This window comes from Salarias fasciatus, chromosome 11, assembly GCF_902148845.1.
Source record: "Salarias fasciatus chromosome 11, fSalaFa1.1, whole genome shotgun sequence".
Taxonomy (NCBI): domain Eukaryota; kingdom Metazoa; phylum Chordata; class Actinopteri; order Blenniiformes; family Blenniidae; genus Salarias; species Salarias fasciatus.
The window spans coordinates 1,009,878-1,033,679 of NC_043755.1; the positions used below are offsets into that span (position 1 = coordinate 1,009,878).

The following is a 23,802-nucleotide window of genomic DNA, read 5'->3' on the forward strand; positions in this document are numbered from 1 at the left end:
TTTGCATGTTCCACCTGGGCGTGTAGTGGTTTTCTCCTGGTGTTCTGTTCAAAGGCATTCAACGAATGGTTGCAGGTTCGGTCTCTCCTCTGCCCATATCTTGGAGTGTCCTTGAGCAAGACTCAACTGAATTGATTAACGTGACAACTATTGTAAAGCACGTTGGATGGCTGCTAAATCAGTGGAAAAATGCTATCAAAGTGAAATCCATTCACCATTCCAGGTTGATTGTGTAAACGTGAGAGTGTTTATCTCTCTGTTTGGCCGATGACAGGCCGTCACACAGACCCCAGACAGCAATAAGGTATGAAATGAAGAGGCCTACCTGTCTCATCCGCCCTGCTGGGGAGGTGGAGCTTCAGCGCTTGTGATGAATGATGATGAATTATGACTGGCAAGTTTGAAGTGAGAAGAAACTGTGATGTTCCTGATGTGCAAATCCGTCATTCGACTCTATAATAGGTACAGAAATCCAATCGCCCAACGCCTTCGCCCATTGTCAGCTGGGGTTTACTGCAGCGCCCTGAAACAGAAAGAGACAGAGAACATTAATGTTAAAGGACACTGCTGCTTAAGATTGGCTGTGATAATAATGTATTTGAAGTGGCAAAGCCTATTTCACGCTATATATATTCATTTACAACTATAGTTAAGTCCATTGTCGTGTAAACGGACACCAAAAAACAACGTAAGTTTTGCGTTTTCACTTGAAAACTGACTGGAAAATTATTGACAAACCACTTTATGCACAACAGGATCTTGATTATTCCATTAAAAATGAATCCATTTTATGAACTTGTAAAAGTCTGTGCAAAAAGAAAAACATGAATGAAAGCACGACAGTGGCATATATTCTGGATCTTATTCATTTCACTATTAAATACAGTCTTTGAGCCACGACTGACATAAAGTCTGTTCTCAAAGATTTCATGTCTTTCTTTCTCTTTTATAGTCTGTAGACTCAGAGTTGCTTCGAGGCATCAGGACAGCAGCACTGCAACTGTTCGATTGAAAATGACCACATAACAAAACAAAAAAAAGCCCTGCTCCCTTGTCTGCAGTGAGCTGTGGCAGATCCCCATTACACCAGAGCCACTCCAGTTCACCACAGCAGCGGCGTGGGGCCCCCGGGGGCCGCTGCACTTCAGATGAAACTTCACACTGATGTCCCAGCAGGCTGATTCAGACGTGGCTGTCAGCGAGAGATCCCACGTCCTGCTGAGCCTCATTTCTGAGACGAGGGGGGAAAAAATGTGGGATTCATTTGGCCCTCAGGAGAAGCCGCCCCCCCCCCCCCCCCCCCACGGTGCAGAAAGTACGTGGGAGTAGGTACGGGGGACGCTGAGGAAGAAGACAGCTACGATTGAAAAAAAAAAAAAAAATAGAAGCACAATGGAGAGAATTCTGCCAAGTTTCTACTGTTGTGTGGTAATTAAACGCCAACACGCAGGACCAGGGGAAAGTTCTTCCCTCCCACTGTGCTGATCTCGGTCACCGCTGCAACATTCGCCTCTTTGTTTTCCACCAGGATCACTGGTTCACATAATTACACAATGAAATCACATCACAGAAATGCTTTCAACTGCTGCTTTTCTGATCATCAAACTCAAAAATGGACCGGCGCTTCAATTACTCAAGCAAACCACGAAAACTACAGACGAAATTAGCATTAGAACTACGAGTGCTTATTTATTCTGGATGTAATCGCCTCATCTTCATACTAAACAAGTGTTTTTCTTATAGCAAAAGCAACTTAAACAAGATTTGTTTCCTGTTTTGTGGAATGTTCTGTATCAAACTTAAAAAACACCTAAGTTGAAAATAGTCTACAGGTGGTTTTAGTTCGCAGTTGTCTTTATAAAATTTAACAAACAGTTTTAATACATCAAGAACCTTTATATGAATAAATACCAATGGAATTTGTGCAGCTATTCTTCTTTTCGTAATGCTGAGAGGTGTTTATCTACTGCTGCGGAAAGTGGTTAATAGTGGCAATTCAAGCCTTGATTTTTATTCTGCTTTTAAGGTAAAAGAGTTCAATCATCAGGAATTTAACAGCATCATGGTGAAGTTCAGCAATATTTCCTTCATTAATGGAATCCTTTTGGTTACTGAAGTCAAGAAAAATGTTTTAAAGAGTCTAAATAGTAATTAAAATTAATTAATTCACATTAATAGTATTATTGTTGCTGATGTGTTGTATTGTAAATTCTGTTTTCCCACTATCTGCCAACTCACTTTAAAGCAACACTAAGGAACTTTCAGTTTCCGTTGATTTTGGCGGCGCCAGTGGACAAAAGCGGTAGTGTTTTGCCTGAACAAATACTACAGTTCCCATGAGGACTAGTGCGTGGCGTCATAAAATGCTGCTCCGGTTGGCGCGCTGTAGGACTGAACTCGCCTGCATTTGTTTCCAGTGGCTGTGTGAAGGACGGATAGCGACGAGGTAATAGATCTAATGGTGGCTAAACGATGTTATATCATAATGTGACGCATGCCGTGTGCAGGGTTCCTACCACCCTCCTCACAGTTTCTTAGTCCAAGTGAAAGCAATACTGACGCCCTCAGCCCGTGACAGAGGGGTCATTCAACTCGTTGTAAGTCGATGTATCATCACAAAAGATATTAAAATGTTTTATTAAGGTTGAAAAGTTCCTTCGTGTCGCTTTAAGAACAGATACAAGCTCACATTTTTCTACCATACAAACAATTTAATTCTCATAGCTTTAAACATTCATGGTTTCAACATTCAATAAGTTCAGCTACTTCATGGAAATCACTTGAACATCAGGTTTGTCAAAACAAGAGGATCCTAAGACAAATAAATGCACCATTACACTTTTTTCCTGGACTATTCATTTTAAAATGTACTTATTTGCTGCTATGTTACCTATAAGAAAGCTTACAGTTAAAATAATTAGATATCTTCTCTTTCACATTTGAAGTAACAGTGTCTACATTTTTCCAGTTAAAAAAATCACCATAATTCAGTAAAGTAAGAAAATAAAGAATCAAATCATTTCAATGCATTTTGGAAAATGTCAACATGTGAAGATTAACACTGAGCTGAACGTCAAAATGGAGAAATATGACTTTTAAGATCAATCCTCATTACCTACATTTGACCCGGATATCCTGAAGTCACAAACATTTCTACAGCAGTTTTGATTCATTTCTCTTTCCGTCTCGAGGATAAAGATGTTTCAAAGAGTTTTAAGACTTGTTTGAGCGGATCAGCAGCTTGGATACACTGATACAGGTCATTATGTGCACTGATCAGAAAGCACAATGCTTAATCGACTTCTACAGATATATGTTTATTTTCTAATACCACTCCAGCATGACCAGAAATATTTCAAGTTAAAACTGGTCTCTAAGAGCGATCTGAAGGTCATTTAAATCCATTTTTCAAGCAGAAAAACATGAATTTCCACCATTTGAAAACCCACTTTAACATCAGTTCCCTGCAGGCTGATCGTCTCGCTCAGTGCTCCTCACAGTCTGGACTTCATCACACTTTCCTCTGGATCCATCATCGTAATGTGAGAATCTGTAAACTCGCACACAGTTGCTTGCATTCGGATTTTGGTTGTAAACCGAGAAATTCAAGCGTAATCTCCACCAGATGGCACTGTTGTCCACAGCTGCTCCCGCCTCAGTTTGGAAGCTTCAATCTGAAGCGACTTGAAAATGCTGTGTAAATTTGTGTAAATTTTGCATAGATGTGACCGGCGGGGCTCGGCGGACAGCTGCGGTGTGATTTTTCACTATAGCAACACAAACAGAGGCTGAACCCAAACAGATCAGAGCGGGCCTTCGCTCAGGAGGATCCCCGTCATTAGAGCCGCGCGGGGTCACATTCCTGCACACCTTCCCTGGTGGATTCATGTCTGCATTGTTATGCTTGGCATGCTCCACCTCGTGCAGCTTCCTGACCGCTCCGCACGCCTCGTATTCTTAGTCTGTTTGTTTTCTGGTCTCCAGGAAGGAGAACTTTCTTGTGGGTTGTCTTCATCGCGCCCTGCAGGAACGGATCCGACACCCTTGTTGTGATCCACATTAGGAGTAATTTACTCGCCGGACACCTGAAACCTGAATGCAGGACTGTCGAATGAATGTAAAAAAAAATAAAAAATCTGATGGCGAAGACAAGCGCAAGGAACAGGATGAGCTTAATGGAAGACAGAGCTGCGGTTGGCTGCAGGTTTGCCGACCATCAGACTGTGGGAGCTGGCTTCAGTCTCTCTCTCAGCAGTGGTGCTACCTAAACACACCCAGCCAATGTTTGTGGCTCTGCTCAGCATTAAAATAATTGGGCTCAGGCAGGAGACATGACAGGCGCTACGCTGACCAGGACCCAGCCATCTGGCTGCACCGCATTAGAGCAGATCCACAGACAGGGGAAAGCACAGATGTGCATATTTATTCTGGAAGCGTGAGGCGATTAGGAATAGATGATGATGAAAAGTGAAGGGGAGCGATCTCAGACCATCAAGGTTTGTTCTTTTAGGCGTCTATCAGAGATGCAACAGGATAGAAAAAGAGGGAAAGAACGTTTTTAAATACAATGAGGTTAAAAAGAATAAATGAAATTAACTTCTACACATATCTTAGTTTCTATTTCATAACATTTTTATATTACAGGATCAGTTTGATCCTCTCTGTTCACACCACCTCTACAGTGAAGATAGTACTTCTGAACTCAATCTGAGTGACGTTTTGATTTCAGGATGTCTTCATGCCACAGCAGCATCTCTGCTGGTCTGAATCAGACTGAAAGGCTCCCCCTGCAGTCCGTCTACCAGCTCACACAGAAACACTCCTGTCTGACCACTTCATTGTCCTGCAGGTACATTCTAATGTTTCCCTTGGATTTGGTTTGGTAGACTCCTCAAATGGTACAATGTGCTGTATAAAGTAAGTAAAATGGTTTCTTTTAAGGAAATCATGTGCCAGGGGGATCCATGAAGAAAACTGATTAAGTTACAGATAAGAGAGAGTTACTACTTTCAGAATGCAGACAAAAAGTCCTCCATCATGTAAAACAACGACTGCAGAGCAGATGCAGAATGTCTGCAATGTTATAAGATTAAAGTGTACTTTAGTGCAATATGTTGAGTGTTAATGGCTTTTTAAAGTCTGCTTGTGTCTGATTCAGAGTGCAGTAGGGAATGAGTTCTACTCCATGAGGTTTAATGTCCATCAGGCAGGAACAAGCCCCACACCTATCACTACATACTACAAATACTCTGATGACACTGCAATCTTGGCTCTCCTCAATAAACACCATCACTGCCTATCGCAGCTCAGTCACCCACTTCACACAATGCATGTACAATCATCTTTACATTAACTCTGATAAAACAAAGGAAATGGTCTTTAATCCCCCTACTCCCAGCCTGAACCATATCTCCATCAACGGCAAGGTGAACACATTTAAATATCTTGGAATCACCCTGGACAATAACTTCACCTTGGAGCACCACATCATGGACATTCATAAACGTTCACAACAAAGAGTTCCTGTTCTCTGTACACTCAGTGCTCTCCATGCTGCTCCTCATCTTCTGCTGCTGCTGTATAAGAGGATCATTCAGTCCATTCTGCTGTATTGTTCTTCCTGTGTTTACACGATGCTGTCAGTCTCCAATAGAAACAAACTCCTTAAAATCACTCACACAGCATCTAAAATACTCTGCTCTCCCACACCAAACATTTCAGAACTGAATGACAGAGCAACAGCCTGGCTGGCCAAATCAATAGTTTCAGACACAGATCACCCTCTTCATAACTTCTTCCAGCTCCTCCCCTCCGGGTGCAGATATCGAACTCTTAAATGTAGACGGGCCGTTTTAACAAGAGTTTTGTTCCATCTGCTATTGCTGTACTGAACAAGGTACCTCGCTGACTTACTTGTCAGTCTATGTTAAATGCTGTTTGTTGTTCTTTGTTATATATTCTCTGTTTTTTTAAATTGCCTTACTGTCTTACTTGTGGTGTATCTGATGGTGTCCATAACATCTTGAACTGCCATGAAAGGCTGTGGAAACAAATTTCCCTTCACGGGATAATAAAGATCTATCTATCTATCAATCAATCAATCAATCAAACTCCTGTGAAGCTTGCATTACTCTCCAAAGTCTCTGCTGCTGAGTTTCAGTGAACAAGGTTGAGACTATATTCACTTTTAAGTTATAAAAAAAAAAAAAAACAAAAAAGAAAAGTTTGTACTGATAAGTGGTACCTTATTTGTCCAGGAGACAGCAGCACAGATGAGGACACTGAGAAATCTTTAGAACGTCCACACGCACACGGTTTTTTCTTATCAAAACTTCCCTTTTTTCCCATTTGATCGTAAAGGGTCAATCTTGGAGATACAATGATTAACTTCAGCATTTGTACCCTCCTCTGTTTATCAGTTAACAAGATAACAGTTTTGTTTTCATGGGAAATCAGCAAATTCAGATGAAATGTAAAAGTTTACAAATACCTGCTGGTGTGGAGGCGGTGGATGTGTGAAGAACGATCTGTGAGGTGATTATTGTGCATGACTGGCTTAATTGGTTGATTGATTGATTGAAGTCTTCACATTGAAGAATATAGCTGCTGAGATATTATGTTGTGTTATTGTGTTAACTTCAGGACAATATTTGAATCCAGGTTGTAGGAAAACCATCTTGTGCAAAACGACAACAGTCAAATAGGTTTAATAGACTACTGGAAGGAATTAAGTTACCTGAGTTTTGTTTTTTTTTCTTCTTTTTGTATTTATTTAGCCCTTATTTTAATGTTTCTTTTGAGATTCTTCATACTAAACGAAGTCTCATGCATTAATCCCTGCTTGATTGGCATCAAAAAAAGATTTATTTTTAATAATTTTAATGAATGATGATTACAAAATTGACTAATTCTCATTATTCACTTCTCTTGTCACCCTTTTCCACTTAAATCTTCATTAGAAAACACATTTGTGATGTACAAACATAAAAACAAAACAACAACTGATGCCACTTGGGCTATGCCTTCATGCCTCAAAGACAGATTTTTCCATTGTTCATTATTCATAATCCACTTTTGTTATTTTCAGAAAATTTCCTGGATTTTTTTTTTTCCTCAGTTGTAATTCTAGAGTATGAGTGTGTGCATTACCTTTTCCCATCAGGAAAATTTCAGTTTGTTTTCAATAATCCGGTAACACTTTCTAGGGAGCCCTTTCTGCATTCGGGTTCAGTTATATCCATGTCCACCAGGGGGAGCCGCACGCTAACATGTACATTATCTACACACCTGAGCTTCAGTCACTGGAGGAAATTAAAAGTGCTGGAGCCCAACTCTTCTGAAACAATCTCCCCCTAAAAAAAACAAAACAAAAAAAACATAATTAGATATAATTTGTGGAATATGCCTGTATGTCACCTAAAATAATAACTTTCATGCCACTTTTATATAAGTGATGCTTTTTAAAGCTATAAAACTGTATCTACCAAATCCTCTCAGTCCAGATCAGGTTTAATGTTCCCAAAACAGAATAGATTTACTCAGTACTTTGTACTTTATACCATGTCAATGTTCATCGTTTTTATTTCAAGATTTATATTCTTTCTTCTTGTGTTGCTGCCTTTCAAAAATTGCTTTCATTTTTGTGTGATGCAATGTACTTTAAAGTGTCATTTATGTAGGAAGAGCTTGATTATGACAAAAAAATAACATAAAACCAGCCAGAATGAGGGAAGACGTACAGATAGTAGAGAAATCCATACATATGTCGCACAGATGCCTAAACTTGAAAGCAAAATGTTTTAAATTCGAGCGCAGATCTTAATGACGGCAGTTTTCACTGCATGTGCATGAAATGTACGTAAAAGGAGGCATGAGCCATCAACTGTTCAATATTTGCATTTGATGACAAGTTAATGAAAAACACAACATTGTGGAGACCCTGTGTTCAACTCAAAAACAAAAGATAATAATCCAAGAAAAAAAAAAAAGGCATGTTGACTTATGGCTTTAATCAGAGGTTGGATCAAGATGATGAATGATTATAATAACAACCATAAAGCCACCTCAAGTTCAATAAAGGGGCAAAACTACCTGCACATCTTCACATCTTCTTCCAATATTAATAATGCTACTCAATACGGCTGATCAAACTTACAGCTTAAACTAATATTTGAGTTTTGGCTTGAAGAGCCACCGTCTATAAACCAGCTGTAAATTCAATGGTTGACCTTTTGTTTTGCTTTTCCCACCCCCACCCGCTGGTACCGCGAAGCCCTCATCACATGTCACTGTGCGTTAGGGTCTCCGCAGAAGTCCCTGAAATCTAAGTATATGTTTGGAAGGAGTTGATTCCAGGAGTGAGGAGGTGAGGACGGAGCGGCTCGGGCCTCGGGGGTCTCTCTATCATCGGCCGGCTGCTCAGACGCAGGAAACTGGAGAAGAAGTGCGAGAGGAGCGCGCCAAGCGGCCACGTCTCAGGAATGCTCCGGCATCAACACTTTTTAACGCTCTTTGATGTGCAAGGCTGCTTTTTTTTCTTTCCTCTTGTGTGACACACCTGAGCCTACAGGAGGCTGTATCTAAAGACTCGGATCGAAGGTTTGACCTCTGATGCACGTCTGATTCTCCAAGTAATGATTTAACACTTAACATGATGGCGACACAACATTTAGAGTTACTCCTTCACCTTAAACATGCAAGAACATGGAAACAACACAAAAAATGTCACCCAGCCACACATATACTTGATGTTTTGACACAATAAATGATTATTTTAATGAAACATTGGTTTTAGCTGCTGTTCAGTCATGTTAATTGCCCCTCTGGGACAAATAAAGTCCAAACCGCTACACCACTGAGCAGCAAATACAAATCATTTCCATTAATGCTGGAAAAAACAGTCTGAATTCTTCCATAAATTTGGACTGATCATCACAATATTTATAAAGAAATCTGCACAAAATACATGAAGAAGCAGCTCAATGTAAACCAGGGATGAAATACCTTTTTTGGACAGTTATTTAGGAACTAATTTCAGTTCTGCTGCATCTTCTGTGCTTCTTTCTAATGGACTTTTGGAACAATTTTCATAGTTTTACTTGTTTTGTGCAAGATTAAACTGGGTCAATAGTAGAGGGATATTAAAATTCAAATGTGCAGAACATTACTGATGGAAGTAACACATGGTTCGGAGTCGGTTACAGGATGGAAAAATGACTTCAATATGAAATGATTCATTCGATTTTAATTTGTAGATTCAATGATGAATAAATTAATGGATTAATAAGTGTTCAAATAAAGCGACAAAACTGACTTTAGCCATAAAATCACTAAAACAGAAATACTTAAACAAAAAGCAAAAGATTACTGAAGTATCGCAGCTTTTTGAGATTTTAAATGTAAAGTGCATTAAAAACTAAATGTACTATTATTATTATACTATCAGGAATTATAACAATAAAATCCAACAAAGTCCAAAAACATGAATTTATGGTTATTTAGACACTCTAAACTGCAAATATGAGTGAATGTCAGCCTGTTGGACTGAAGCAGGATGAAGATGGATCGATGGAAGAGTTCGTTGTAATATCGCCCCCTTGTGGTTGATGTAAAAGTGACAAGAGAAAAAGAAAGCCACAGAGCCACACAGTTAACTGTTAGTTCAAATAAGAACAAGGACAGCGGAATATGGAAAAGAAAATATCTTTATTCTGTTGAGTTCATTCTTTAAGCGGCGTACATAAAGTATAAAACATACAGTCTTGCTCTATATTCCCGTTTCACACGTCTTCCAGCGGTGGGGCTGCAGTGGTTTTGACGCCCTGTGTCCTTCTGGCACGCTCACTTCAGTTCAACTTTCCACAGTCATACATCAGCGAGATGTGGAGTGTTGAAGCCGGTCTGTGATGACCGCAGCAGTAATCACTCTCACGACGGTCAGAGATGAAGAGACGAGAACCAGCATTAAACTGCTTCGGCTAATAGGAGTGTGTGTGAGGCCAAAACTGAGGCCATCCGATTGGCCGGCGACTCAGAGCGTCGACGACGTCCAGGAGCTATTAAGAAGCCATCAGACAACATGTTCACACACACACAGACAGAGACACACACACCGGCTGTCTCATTCATACACACACACTTTCAATCTGTCTTCTACACACTTAATTTATCTTTAATCTGCCTCTCACACACTTCATCTCCATTCTTTATCACACACAACCTTCACTTTCACTTAGAAGATGTTTTTAACTCATTTTAGCGACATTTTCCAGTGAAACCAACCAACTTTCGTTGCGTCTTTTGTGTTGTTCAGTCTTTGAAACGTTGTTCCTGAAATGTATGTTTCTGACCTTTCTTTCCGTCTCCGGCTCCGTTTCCACGTTCACCCGTTTCTCTTTCAGAAGAGTTTCACGTTCAGACGGCGGCGTTTCGAAAACGACTCGCAAACGCCAGCAACCATGAAAACGCTGCAGTTTGCATGTCACGCCACTAGGGGGTGTCAGACACACCGTACGCACACAGAGAGGAGCTCAGCAGAACAGCTTCACACTCTTTCAAACTGTCTTTCTTCTCAGTGTTAGCCTACTCAGTATGTGCTGGGTGGAAGAGATGTGCAACTTCTTCACCATCATCTGGATCACATTCAGAAAAAACTTTCCTATATCCATCAGATACTGTGGAATCTTATTTTGTTGTGCTTGAAAGACAGTTTAAAGGAGCCTAAGTGTTTATATCTTACCGTCCTCTACAACCACCAGCGGCCTGGCAGGCCGTCGACAGCGTCTATCTACCGACTGCCATCTTTTTCAAAATGTTGCCGCCTGAATGTGAAAGTTCTCGGGAATAAAACTGGAAAAACAATGCGCTTTCCAGTCGATGGTTGTGTAAACATGGCCCAGTTCTGCGTGTTGGCCTGGTGCGAGAATGGAGAGCATCCAGGAAGCACCATGTACTCAACGTGATGATGTGAGAGTAAACTAAAACTCAATCTCAAGCTAAATCTTCCCTCTTTTGTCAGCGAGCGTCAGCCCCAGCTTTCTGCAGCCTTCGGTTAAATAAAGCAGTTACAGACGACAGACGGATTGACAAACCCAATCTGTTTCAGATTAAAACTCATTCAAGATGTATAAAACACTGCGGATAAGCAGCCACTCCTGCAGCCCTCCACGGACTGCGATGTCAAAGAGATTTAGGAGGAGGAAAAGGGAAGAGGCTGCGCCGTCCCCGCGGCGTTGGTGAGTGACGGTGTGGGAACCTGGTGACGCTGCCGGTTCTCCTCACGCCTGCAGAAGCTGTCCCACCAGCGCCGGGCTCCTCTCCCGGATCAAGGCCGACGCGATCTCGGCGACCTTCAACACCGACCTCTCCCAGAGATCGCCATCCTGTGGGAGAGACACACGCAAACACACTCGGTGAGATCATTTGTTCGTGAAATTACGCAGAGGCACGACAGCAAAACGCAGCTTTTGTGAGCGAAAACTCAAGAGTTTTTGTTCACTTTCATGTCTCCTCTCACGACTTCATGCCAAAGCTGCTCTCCCGGCGTCGTCAGCCAGTTCAAACACAGTCAAATCATCCCCATGCTGTTCCACTTGGAATAATGGAGAGTAGAAACCAGGATGGTGGGTTAGGAGGGAGTTACAACATCCACCAACGCCACTGACAAATTCCAGTGTTTTGAATTTACATTCACACATCCCACAAAGAGGAGCGGAGGAAGAGAAAAAAAAAACCCCAGCTTGAGTCAGCTGGAAGCTGAGATAAACACGGCACGAGATGAATGCTAATCCAGAATCACCACGTTTAACTGGATTGCAAGAATCACACGTTCCGGAGGAATTTCCCAACTTCCTTGTTATTTTTTTTTATGGATTCTTTAATCAACGGATGGAAGGCAATTTTCTGAGCGAGGAGAAGAGAAATGGCGCAGGATTAGAGCATGCTAACTCCTCTTTTTTTCCACATTGAAAAGTTAATTTGGAGTCCTCCGAAGCACGTGAACCAATAAAGCCCGCTTGGAGATTGATCGTGCGTGACGCTGGACAGATGGAGAGAAGAGGCCGCTCCATCAGCGTGTCTGAGCCACTGTTGTGGTCGTTTTGGATTTCGTGATTCCTCTCCTCTGTATCTCTTTATTCTTCTCTCTCTCTCTCTCTCTCAGCAGACTCTCCACACAATTCACTTTTAATGGTTTTCACTCCCCTGACTTCATTCCTCGGGCTGCAGAGACTCCCCACTTTGATTTAGCTTCTCGCCGAGGCCTAAAAGTGACCTGTTTTCCATCTTTTTTTTTTTTCCCCGGCTTGGTTCCTCGCAGATTTATGTGTCATGCTCTACCTGCACTTCTTCATAAATGAACGGTGGACTTTAATAAGGCTTTTGATGTAGCAGCGAGCATGAAAGGAAGAAAATATGAAACAAGACGCAGTGCGCGCCACTGAACACGACATAGAGGAGCAAAAGAGGAACGTCTGGGATAAATTTGACTTCATGCAATGAAACTCACTGATTTGAATTAAAAGATTTTTTTTTTCTTCTTCTTTCTGTCTGGTGCCGCAGACATACTGTAACTCATTTATTGACTTTTTCTGCATTGAGAAAACATCAAAACCAAAAATAAAAACTATTTGTGAGATTTATTTTTGCGGACAGAAAACTATCCTGACATTTAAAAGCAGCTCTTCCTTCAAGCCTTAATTATGCTTACTTCATGGATGTACATGACGACGTGTCTTTCGGACATTATCATTTCTTTTAGAAAGTTTATCATCCAAAACATCCATGAAACAGATTCAAAATTGATCAAATAAAAAAATCACTATACTGCAGCTCTCTAATGCAGCAAACTAAACGTCATACGAAGAAAACCGGGAAATATAAACCGGTTCAAGCTGTGATCGGGACTCTTCAAAACCAGGAGCAACGTGTTGGAAGACACAAAAACTACGTCCATCATGTGAATTTCATGTGAAAGCACTTCACTTCTGCATACTCTGTTTTTAAAATGACCCCTGAGGTGGAACTTTTTGAAAACACACCCATTCCCGTGTAAACGGACACTGTTTTTAAAACTCTGCCGTATAAATGTAAAATCTTTCTGAAATGCAAAATTGATCCATTTTCCCTTGAATCGTCATGTAAACGAAGCCTCAGTGGCATTTTTTTTTCCTCTGAGAAGTGGAGTCTTTTCAGTTCCTTCCAAATTCAGAGCAACTTGCCAGCACACTGTATTAGTAATATTGCTTAAATGTAAAAGTTTCTTACTTGAGACCGAGGTCATTAAAAAACACTGAATTACAATTTTATTAAAACACTGTTTAACATTTCATTTCCTCCTTTTCGTTGGTTTTGAGAAAGAATTCGATAAAATGAAACTTACAGAAACGTCAGAATTCAGAATTGTGTTTGACAACAGATTTGCTTGGACCTGAAAACCCATCTAACATTTTCCACTCCTGGCCTGCAAACAATTTTAGCCGCCGGTTCTGGAAAGGCTGGTTTTCTTAGCGAAGAATTAAATAATATGAAGAGGGTTTTACGGAGATTTGAATCTTCTAAAATCCACCAAGTTAAAAACAAAGAATAAATCCCCAAAAAATGACAAAATATTGATGATTTGTGATCCAGAACATTCTTTTTAGCACTTCTCTGGTTCTGGCTTCCAAATGCAGCCTGTTGTCAACAGTGGAATACATCTGGAGCTGAAGAACTCGGCGGCGGCTGTCCTTTCTTGACCTGGTGGCCCGACTCCACGGGACGGCTCGAAGCCCTCCCAGCTCGAGCGGCGATCGGACTGCAGGGCGACGAGGTGTAAGAGCGACGAGCGTGGAATCGGGCCTGACCGTGGTGAATGGGAGCGAGCGCGCCGAGATCCGGAGCTCCTGGAGCACTCGCTCCTAATCAGAACCAGCACAGGGAGAATCGGATGACACTGATTTTCCACACCAACGGACTGAAGGAGGAACCGAGGCTCTGGGGCACAGATCAGCCACTGCAGCCTCACTGATTGTAGCAAACGAGGGGGAATATTAAAAAAAGAGAGAGAGAGAGAGAGAGAGAGAGAGAGAGAGATGGAACTCAAATTTGATAGCTTTGAATGTGTTCCAGGGGCATTCAGATTATTCTTTTTCGGGATGCCTTAAAATAAACAGTTGATTCAACCTTTCCAGAATCAAGTAAGAAAATGGAAATAAAAACAGGTATAGTTTTTGAGTTTCATCTTCGGCGCGTTTCCTCAGTCGCCGTTCTGCGGCTCATTCCGGTACATCTGCAAGCATTCTGACGGCGCAGAGTCGACACGCACATCCTCGGGAACGTGCGTCAGTCCGTTGGTGATCGCTCAGGAAAACTCGGAGCGGGAAAACGTTCTGGTCGATCTGATTGCATCTTTTGGTTGTTTATCAGATGAAAGCATTCCGTTTTATTGTTATCTTAAAGCAATTACCAGCTCACACGGAAAGTATCTGAGACGTTACATGTGTTTGGAGGAGCAAGGAGGCCGCCGGGGTGATTAAGGCAACGTGCACGAGCATCGACTGATTGCCACCCACGAGGATTCGCAGGGATTGTGGGAAAGTCACAAAATCTTTGCGTCTCGGGCATATTAAAGACAGCTACAGCCATCAAGCCACAGCTAATGGCCCGATAATATATCAGTTTTCCTAAAGCCAGAGCATAAAAAAGAAAAAAGCTACCCTGCATGCAGAAAATGCGAAAAAGAATCAGTCAAGATCACCAAGGAGGATCAAAGTTTCAGGCCTGTGTAAGCTCCAGCGTCAAATTATTTCCACCCCGATATGCAGCCTTTGAAATATGAATCATGCTTCATAAAACAGCGTTATTGAATCAAGTCGTCGCTCGCATGGTGGAACACAAACACGAGCTTCAGGTCTTCACTGGCTCGTGTCACGACTGCCGCTCAGGCTTCAAATGTGGTGGAGAAGAGAGCGGGAGGAGAGGGTCGAGTTACTCCCCGACAACAAGCTGCGAGGCCTCGCAGATATCTGCACGTTGAACCGCGGTCAGGCGGAAATCAATACGACTCCAGAGACGTGCAAACCGACTGAGGAGGAGCCGCCGTTGACTCCGGTGAGCAGACGACGCTCGACGGACGAGCTCTGGTACCCGTCCCGACCCGGGCTGGGTGAGAAAAGCACCTGTCTTCAGTGTCTTTAACCAGTTTGCCGCCTCAGCATCCATGGAAGGGATTACATGTCGGGACGCGCACGCCTCAACTGTGCGTTCACCCAGACGCAACCAAAGAAGTGGAGCGTGATCCAGGAGGATTTGCATGTCTCCAGGTCTTCATCATCCTCCAGCGTCAACAGAGACGGTTTTCCGCTGTCTCGGTCCCAGCGTCTCTTCCACATGAGTACGAATATGGAGAAACCAGTCGGCTCGAGGCGGAATGTTTCTCACTGCGGCGGCAATTAGACAAGCACGGCGCGGCGTTCGGAAAGACACGAGAGAGAAAAAAAAAACCTGAAGTGAAGACACCAGCGAACCTTTGATGGAGGGAGTTAGTCTGATTGATGGTCCCATTTCAGTTAATGGCCGCCGCTCACCTGTTTACAATGTGGAGTTACTCTTCAAATGTTCCAGAGACACGAAATTTCGTGCGGGCCGAGAGCCTAAGTGCAGTCCAGAGGAGGGTATTTCATTTTATTTTAAAAGCACGGTCTTTTATGAGATTCACTTCACTATTATTAGACGTGAGGGAGCCTCACTTTCCACTTCATGATGATTAACTGCCACAAATCCTCACTTATAGGATCCCGGCGCCAAAAGTATCATCATTTATTCACATTAGTGGAAGGACTATCATCACCAGCGTACGCCATTGTAAATGGGATTGTGACACATTTACATTTTGAAAGGCAGCACTTGTTTCCACTGGCAGCAGGGTCTGCTCCATCCATTACTGACGCATCCAATCCCTTGGTGGCCTCCATGGCATTCATGTAGACAGATTTTATATTTAAAAATGTAGACTGTCAGCAAACAATATATGAACCGGTATCGAGGGGAAAATACCACTGGATACGAATCACAGATGGAGCTGTGGAGGCTTTTAGGGGTGTAACTTCGATTTTTTTTTTTTCTTTTTCTTTTTTTACTTTGTAAAACAAAACCCCGATTCCACTCCAGGAGAGAAAATCACATCATAAAACTAGAAATGCACTCGGAGAGCGCAGAGCCTGGCCGAGGCCAACTGTCCCCTCTCAACAGCGAGCGCTCCAGTTTAAAACGACTGATGATTTCACTGCAACGCATGATAAGTTAATACGGGAGGTAATAAGGTGATTCTCGTGATTTGTAACTGTCCAGATGCAGATCTTTACAGCATTCTGGGAGTTTAGCTGAAGCATTGTGAGAAGCTGCAGCTGTTTGTTGCTTACAGTTGTTTGTGCATCATCAAACATCAGCAGGATCTGCATGTGCATCTTCCAACATGACAGTGATAACTTCTGACCGCGCCAGAGGATATGAATATAACACAAGAATTTTCATGCTCTTCTTGACTTTACACAAGTAAGCTGCGCACATGTGCACAAAAAGTCGTATTTTTGTTTTGCTTTGTTTTATTTGGGCAATTGCATTTTATTTACACCGCTCTTTTGTAAGCAAAATCAACTGACCAAAGTTGTGTTCAATACGAGATGAAAACATCAATAACATCTTTTAAAAAAAAAAAAAAAGCCATATTTAGTTTTTTCCAAAACTGCACTAATGGGATTTATTACAGGAAGGAATTGCAGGAACAGCCAAAAAATGCAAATCATGGGAGGATAAAACCTTTTATTATACTGCTGCCTAAAAGTCAATCATGTAATAATTTGCTACACAGTAATTTTCTGGGACTCTTTAGATCTTTTTTTTAAGTCAACGCTATAATCAAATCTGCTGCAATATGGCTACATTTAAAGTGATGCGTGTCTCATGCCTTCAGTTGTGTTAGAATAATTTGCAATCAAATCGAACACATCTGGAATATTCATTGATTTTGTGTGAATTGCTAAGACAACATGATGAGTGTTTTCCACCCAAAACACACTTTTAAGTCAGACGAGCGTGAATGAATATTTCATTTATTGATTTTTTTTTTTAATCTAATGTATTAGACTGTCTTGGGGTTAATCAAGGTGAAAAATAATCTATTTTGGATCTATTTTGTGAGTTGGATCTGCTCTGAAATGCGACGGCTTCGGTCCACGTTACACCCTCCTGCCAAGCTTAATAAAAATCGAACTGATAGCCGTTCTCCTGGAACGCTGCGCACAAAATGACAAACAAACCACAGTGAAAACATCATCTCCATGGCGAAGGTAATTCAGTAACGGCATTGTTTTAATGCATAAACACTGCTTTGCGTAATCCTGTGACTGACTGGCCAGTAAGTTAAAGCAAAGTCTCCTCGATCATTCCCATGTGCATAAAAGCACAAACACATGCAGCCGCCTTGTTATTCCAGAGCTGCGACCACAAGTTTATGGAATGGAACTTCAATCATTAGCGTCTATTTTTGCTTACTGTTTAAAGGCTGGATGGTGACAAGTCGTGAGGCGACAGGTCTTTGAAACGCTGAGCGGAGGAGAATGGGGAAGAACGGGGGGAGGAGGGTGGAGCGGACCACACAAAAAGCGATCCTCCAGCTCTGTGTTTTTTTTTTTTGTTTTTTTTTTTATAAATGCCACTGATGCAGGCGACCTTTCCATGTGAGAGGAGCGCACAGCGGCACCTCCGCCACACAAGAAGGGCCGGCTTTGAAGCCCAAAGGTTTCAGGTAATTAGGACCTTTAAGCTGTGGCAATTTGCACGCTGCTGTCACTCTCCTGAGCCGCGAGGACGACGACGGCTGCTGCTGCTGCTGACGGTTCCCACTCTGTTCCCTTCATGAAACGCCAGGCACCGGGTCCGAATAGAAAAACAGCTTATGGAAAGGCCTGGCAGGCGACTGGAGCCAAGAGCACTGGAAAGAGTTGTCAGAGTCACACCAGCTACCATAACTAAAGAGGCCAAGAACATTTAGAAAGTTTTTATCACCTCTTTTCATCATCCTAACATTTTACCATCCCTGTATTTTTCCCTGTGACATGCCGGAGCTGCTGCACTAATGGCTGTAGCATCCACTTGAGGGCAGTATCTTTACTAGCACTCGAGCCAGCCGGTGTTCTCAGAGCTCAAACTACCACCTAATGTGAGCTCCCCTTCGCATTAACCTCACTTCTGCTCCTTAATATATGAAGTTTCCCTGAAAAATTCTCCCCGAATGACCTGCGCTCCGAATCCCAGAGAGACAATACTGCAAAAACCATCCAGCGCTTCGGTCTGAGAGAGGATAGTGTTTCGGGGCTTCTGACAGCTCGTCCCTGAGTGGGTATTGTGGTCCTCCTGCCCTCCCGTCCCCCTCCCCTCCCCACCGTGCATCACTGCAGACAGGCAGTAGCCCGGGGCTAAAGTGACAGCAGAGGAGAGGACAGCGGGTTCAATTACTGGTCAGTCCAAAAAGTCTGATTAAAGCTCTGAATTTTACACCACTGCGGCCTTGAAGAGCGCCGGTGACAATCAAGTGGTGGACTGCAACCTAAAAAAAAAAGCAGGCAGGCTTTCAGAGGGTCGCGACCTCGTTCCGGGAAGAAAGCACAACGTTAATATTAAAATCAGTGGAGCGTCTTCTGTTCAAACTGTTTTACAAGAGATGGAAAGTCAGTTGAGTGCGTTTGTTTTCATACGCTGATTAAACCGATAAAAACACAGTGAACCATCCAGAACATGACAATATTCTGAGAAAGTCTTGTGAAGGATGAACTCATTGGAAATGAAGTGACATTTACACCTACGTCTGAGCAAAGGTCCATTTAATTTCATATCTGAGCTGAGCAAATACAGCTGAAGTGACTGAAATGAAGAATTTTGCATCCAGTCAAGTATATGAGTAAATTTTTTTTCCAGACCCTTCCCATTTACTGATCAGTTCATCACTGAACTTTAGTTTTGTGTTTGCGTATGGTCACTCAACCTATTATTGAGGACTGATTTGAGACATTGAAGGCCCAGTGAAAGTAAGATATTAAAATAAATCCACATATCTATCTTTAACTCCTTCACATGAGTTATCCTTTCATTTAATCGAAGTTAGAAAAGCCATGTTTCCTCACTGCAGATGTCTCTTTGTGGCCATGTAGTAGCAGAGAGGGTTTGTCTGGGAACCTCAGTTTCCTGCCACACTGGAAAAACATGCAGTTGAGGTTAATTTGGAGACTATAAATTGCTCATAGGTGAGATTGTGGGTGTGTGTGACTGTCTGTAGATCTGTGTTTGGTCTGTGATGGACAGGCGAACGAGTCAGGTTCCTGTCATCGACCGTGGTCAGTTTGAAGAGGTTCAGGATGTATGGTAGATACTTTAAAAGGTGCTGTATATGTAACTTTTAACAGAGCAATATTCCAGATGTCTTTGTCAGAATTTGTTTGCATATGTACCAAAGTAAGCAAGTTTTTCACCCTTCACCACCTCATTCGGTCCTGCTATATATGTTTTTTCCCACAAGATGGCATACGACTACATAACAGTTAACATAACCCTAAAGCTGGGTTACGCAATAGTTTATCAGGTTTATGTCATTTATTCAATCTGGACTATGGCAACTACTAATCAAAAACAATATCCAAAGCTGATTTCCATGAGAAGACCGATGTGACTAAACACCAGACAAGTCCCTGGTGGGCAATTTCTCTGCTGACAAAAAGAAAAATTTGGAATTGAGATTAAATGACTCGTCTGAAGAAAATAAAAATGTATGCTTGTAAAAGCAATTTGGAGTCTTTCATCACAAGCTTTTAAAAATGTTTTGTTGTTTAGTTGGGTTTTTTTTTTTTCTGAGCCGAGCAGAATGAGAGCTTAAACCAGGGGTGTCAAACATAAGGCCTGTGGGCCAAAATTGGCCAGCAAGAGGCTGCAATCCCATCCGCCACACTACCAAGCAAATTGTAAAAATAGCAAAGGAACCATTGACTTTTCGGCTCATTTCTTAAGAATCGTAGACAAAACACAACACTGAGACCTGAGTTGAGATGTCACTGATGCTGCTGTGAACGCTAACAAGCTCACTGCAAAACACAATCCAGCCACGCTGTCAGGATGAGGGTTGTTTTCACATTTCATTCCATTTTGCAGCAGAAAGTATTAAAATTGGCTTTATGTTGAGACTAGTCATGTTTTTGGACTAATTGCAAAACATTTCACGAAAAATACTTTTTTTTTTAAAAAAAACCCTCAATATTACAACAAAGAAAATCCTTAAAGTCTACATTTAAATGTTATTGTGGTACTACTTTTTTCTATGTCCTACTTCAAGATGACACTGGGCTGTGTGTGGTCCCTCAACTAAAATGACATTGACACCCCTGACCTAAAGCCAAGTCTGAGCGAGTTGAATCTGAGGTACTGCTGCAAGGAGAAAGGACAGCACGGTGCTGAAGAACCATGACAGTAAAGTGACACCTTGTACACGGATAAAACACAAACTGATTAACATTTCTTGTGGTGACAGGTGAGGGGGCAGACGTTTCAACATTGAGCCAAGTGGCTGAGCACATCCATACTCACCACCACCCAATGTGAGCTTCAATAAGTGGGACAGTGAACTGAGAAAACCTCAAGACTAATGAATGGAAAACATTGGTGACCTCCTAAAAACGAACAGCTCAATAATGACGAGGAAGTGCATAAAACTCCAGCCAGTGATTTTTGAGACATTAAAAACCACAGAGAGGACATTTAACCATCTGACACTTCAATCCAAACAGTTTTAATATTAACAGCTGCGCGTCGGGTCATGGCAACTTCAAGGCACAAATCAGATTCACACAGACACTTATGAAAGCCTGAGTCCGCAAATATGACTGCGACATTAATACTATTTTTGTACGTCCTACAGATGAGACATCTCTTTGGACTGTGTCTTTATTGAACATTACAAAGGTATTCAGGATTGTTGCCTGGATGTCTGTAAGTTCAGATGCCCGTGTCGTTCCCACTCTGCCTCACTTCTTCTGAAAGGGACTTTAATGAAGGAAAAAGAATAAGTCTCTTCTTCATCCCACTTTTGTGCGACTTCCTCAGAATTTCCAAAAGTTGCTCACAGACTTGAGAGAAAGAAAAAAAAAAAAGAAACCTTTTGTATTGATAACTGCTTTTCAGACCCTATTCAGAGAACACAACTCTTTCACGGTACATTGGTAAAGCTCTCTCAACACGGGTTTCCAAAATATCCTGTGTAGGGGCGTCCATCAGGCAAACAAAGCAGTTTGTTAGTCAAGTCTAATGTACGACTTCTTTCTTCAGACAAGGCGAGCCCTGCTCGGGACGGGACTCTGAGGGGGTCTGTACTTCCAGTGGATGCCTTCAGTGAAAACTTTTTCCAACAAGCTCTGGTGAGAGATGACTTTGTTTGAATTCGACTCAGCGAAAGACATAGCTCAAAACAGCAGGCGGAACAATGGCTCCTCAGATGAGGAGGTATGAAAGCATGACGGCATGGGTGGGATTTATGGACTGGGACATACCAATTCCTACGTGCGGTTGGGAGAGACCCACAAGCACACCGACTCTCTGCAGATGCCTCATTTACTTATCACACTGTATCACTTACAGAAACCCGGGGGTGCCAAACCCATGAAATACTGTGGGGCATTTAAGGTCAGCTGCAGGTGCAGGAATAGCTTACAAAACAGCACATTCCTTACTATCTGGGCTCTTGAGCTGCACGCATGCTGGCTAATGCTTGGTGCTCTCACTTCCATCCAATACAGGCAGAGATTGTAATCTCAGCAGCCTGAAAACCAAACATACAAACAGAAGTGCAAGAGTGTTTTTGTAATGCTGTCAAAAAGCCGGTCTGCTGCAGACTCAACAGTCGTCCATGTGGCCTGACAGATGAAGTGAAACAACAAGCCTCTACATCGAAATATGAAGGATGATCATCTTTTCTTGTTGCTGTAAGATTTGAGTTCTTCAAGCCTACTACTAAAATTGGATTATTTTTTTTTTACTAAAACTTACATTTCCAACAACACAGAGAATTTAGTTTAAATAGTAGTCATGATACAATCAGCTCTTTTTACTAAATTACAGGGCTGTCAGCATTTCATCTGGTGCAGAATATATTTCTAAAGAAGCTGTCTGTTGTAATCACTGCAGAGACAGAAAAATTTAGCTTTACTGTCAGTAAATATCAAACTTACAATTTTGATGTACTTTATATTGACAAAATTGAGTCACTTTCACTTTCGCTGGATTTTCATCCATTTTATGATGCCAACTTTATTGAAACCATTCAAATAGTGTCAAGAGTAGGCATGTAAGTAATGATTTCAATTTAGACTCTGGTTACACCACATCTCAAGTAAAAATGCATCGTTTCTACAGTTTCATTTCAGAAAAGTTTCATGCTTATATGGAAAATACATACGTTGACATGACAATTGCAGAAACACTGAAAACAATGTAACTAGTGGGTGCAGAGTTGCAAAGTTTTCAAAAAGTTGGATTTTCAGTCAAAGCGTTCTCAAAAAGTTCCACCTTGAAGACCTGAAAAAGTTGAGTTTTCATTGGCTCCCTGCCTCAAAACACGACAAAACTTTTGCTTTTTCACTTGAAAACATCTATCCACCTTCCACTGCTTATCTGAGACCGGGTCGCGGTGGAAGCAGTCTAAGCAGAGATGCCCAGACATCCTGTCCCCAGACACTTCCTCCAGCTCTTCCGGGAGAATCCCAAGGCATTTCCAGGCCAGCCGAGAGACATAGTCTCTCCAGTGTGTCCTGGGCCTTCTCCGGGGTGTCCTCCTGGTGGAACATGCCCGGAACACCTCCCCAGGGAGGCGTCCAGGAGGCATCCCAAACAGATGCCCGAGCCACCTCAGCTGGCCCCTCTCGATGTGGAGGAGTAGCGGCTCTACTCCGAGCTCCTCCCTGGTGACTGAGCTCCTCACCCTATCTCTAAGGGAGCGCCCAGCCACTCTACGGAGGAAACTCATTTCAGCTGCTTTTATCCAGGATCTTGTCCTTTCGGTCATGACCCAAAGTTCATGACCATAGATGAGGGTGGGAACGTAGATTGACCGGTAAATCAAGAGCTTCGCCTTTTGGCTCAGCTCCCTCTGCACAACGTACCGATACGACCACATCACTGCAGACGCTGCACTGATCCGCCTGTCAATCTCACGCTCCATCCGTCCCCCACTCGCGAACATGACCCCAAGATACATAAACTCCTCCACTTGAGCCAGATTTGGAGGTGCTGAACCTCATCCCTGTTGTTTCACACTCGGCTGCGAACCGCCCCAGTGCATGATGGTCCAGGTTCGATGGAGCCAACAGGACATCATCTGCAAAAAGCAAAGATGAAATCCCGTGGTCCTCAAACCGGACCACCTCCGGTCACCGGCTGAACCTAGAAATTCTATCTATAAAGATTATGAACAGAACCGGTGACAAAGGGCAGCCCTGCTGGAGTCCAACAGGCACCTGGAACAGGTCCGACTCACTGCCGGCAATGTGGACCAGACTCCTACTCTGGTCATACAGAGACCGGACGGCCCTTAACAAGGAGCCCCGAACTCCGTATTCCCGAAGCACCTCCCACAAGACACCCCCCACACTTAAAAACATTGCCATAGAAATGTGACCTGAGACATGTGAAGCTTGTTCATGTAAGAACTGCTTCACAAGGTTTGTGGTAATATGTACCGTCTGAATGGTTATACTTCTCAGGGCAAAATACCAGAACTTTTGCCCAATA

The 23,802-nt window shown here is 42.5% G+C and overlaps 1 protein-coding gene across 3 annotated transcripts in view; it reads right to left on the reverse strand.

The window, feature by feature from the left end:
• Nucleotides 1–7,331: 7,331 nt before the first annotated feature.
• The window catches only part of crppa (CDP-L-ribitol pyrophosphorylase A), a 54,360-nt gene continuing 37,889 nt past the window's right edge, over nt 7,332–23,802 (reverse strand). Inside the window, exons 10-11 of one of the 3 annotated variants that reach the window (XM_030103283.1) lie at nt 11,255–11,381; nt 7,332–7,352 (exon numbers count right to left, since the gene is read on the reverse strand). In XM_030103283.1, the coding sequence (XP_029959143.1) occupies nt 11,277–11,381 (105 nt within the window). In that variant the 3' untranslated portion in view covers nt 7,332–7,352; nt 11,255–11,276. Of the gene's footprint in view, nt 7,353–9,738; nt 11,382–23,802 lie in introns of those variants that run through there. The other 2 variants (XM_030103282.1, XM_030103281.1) reach the window with 2 other exon arrangements.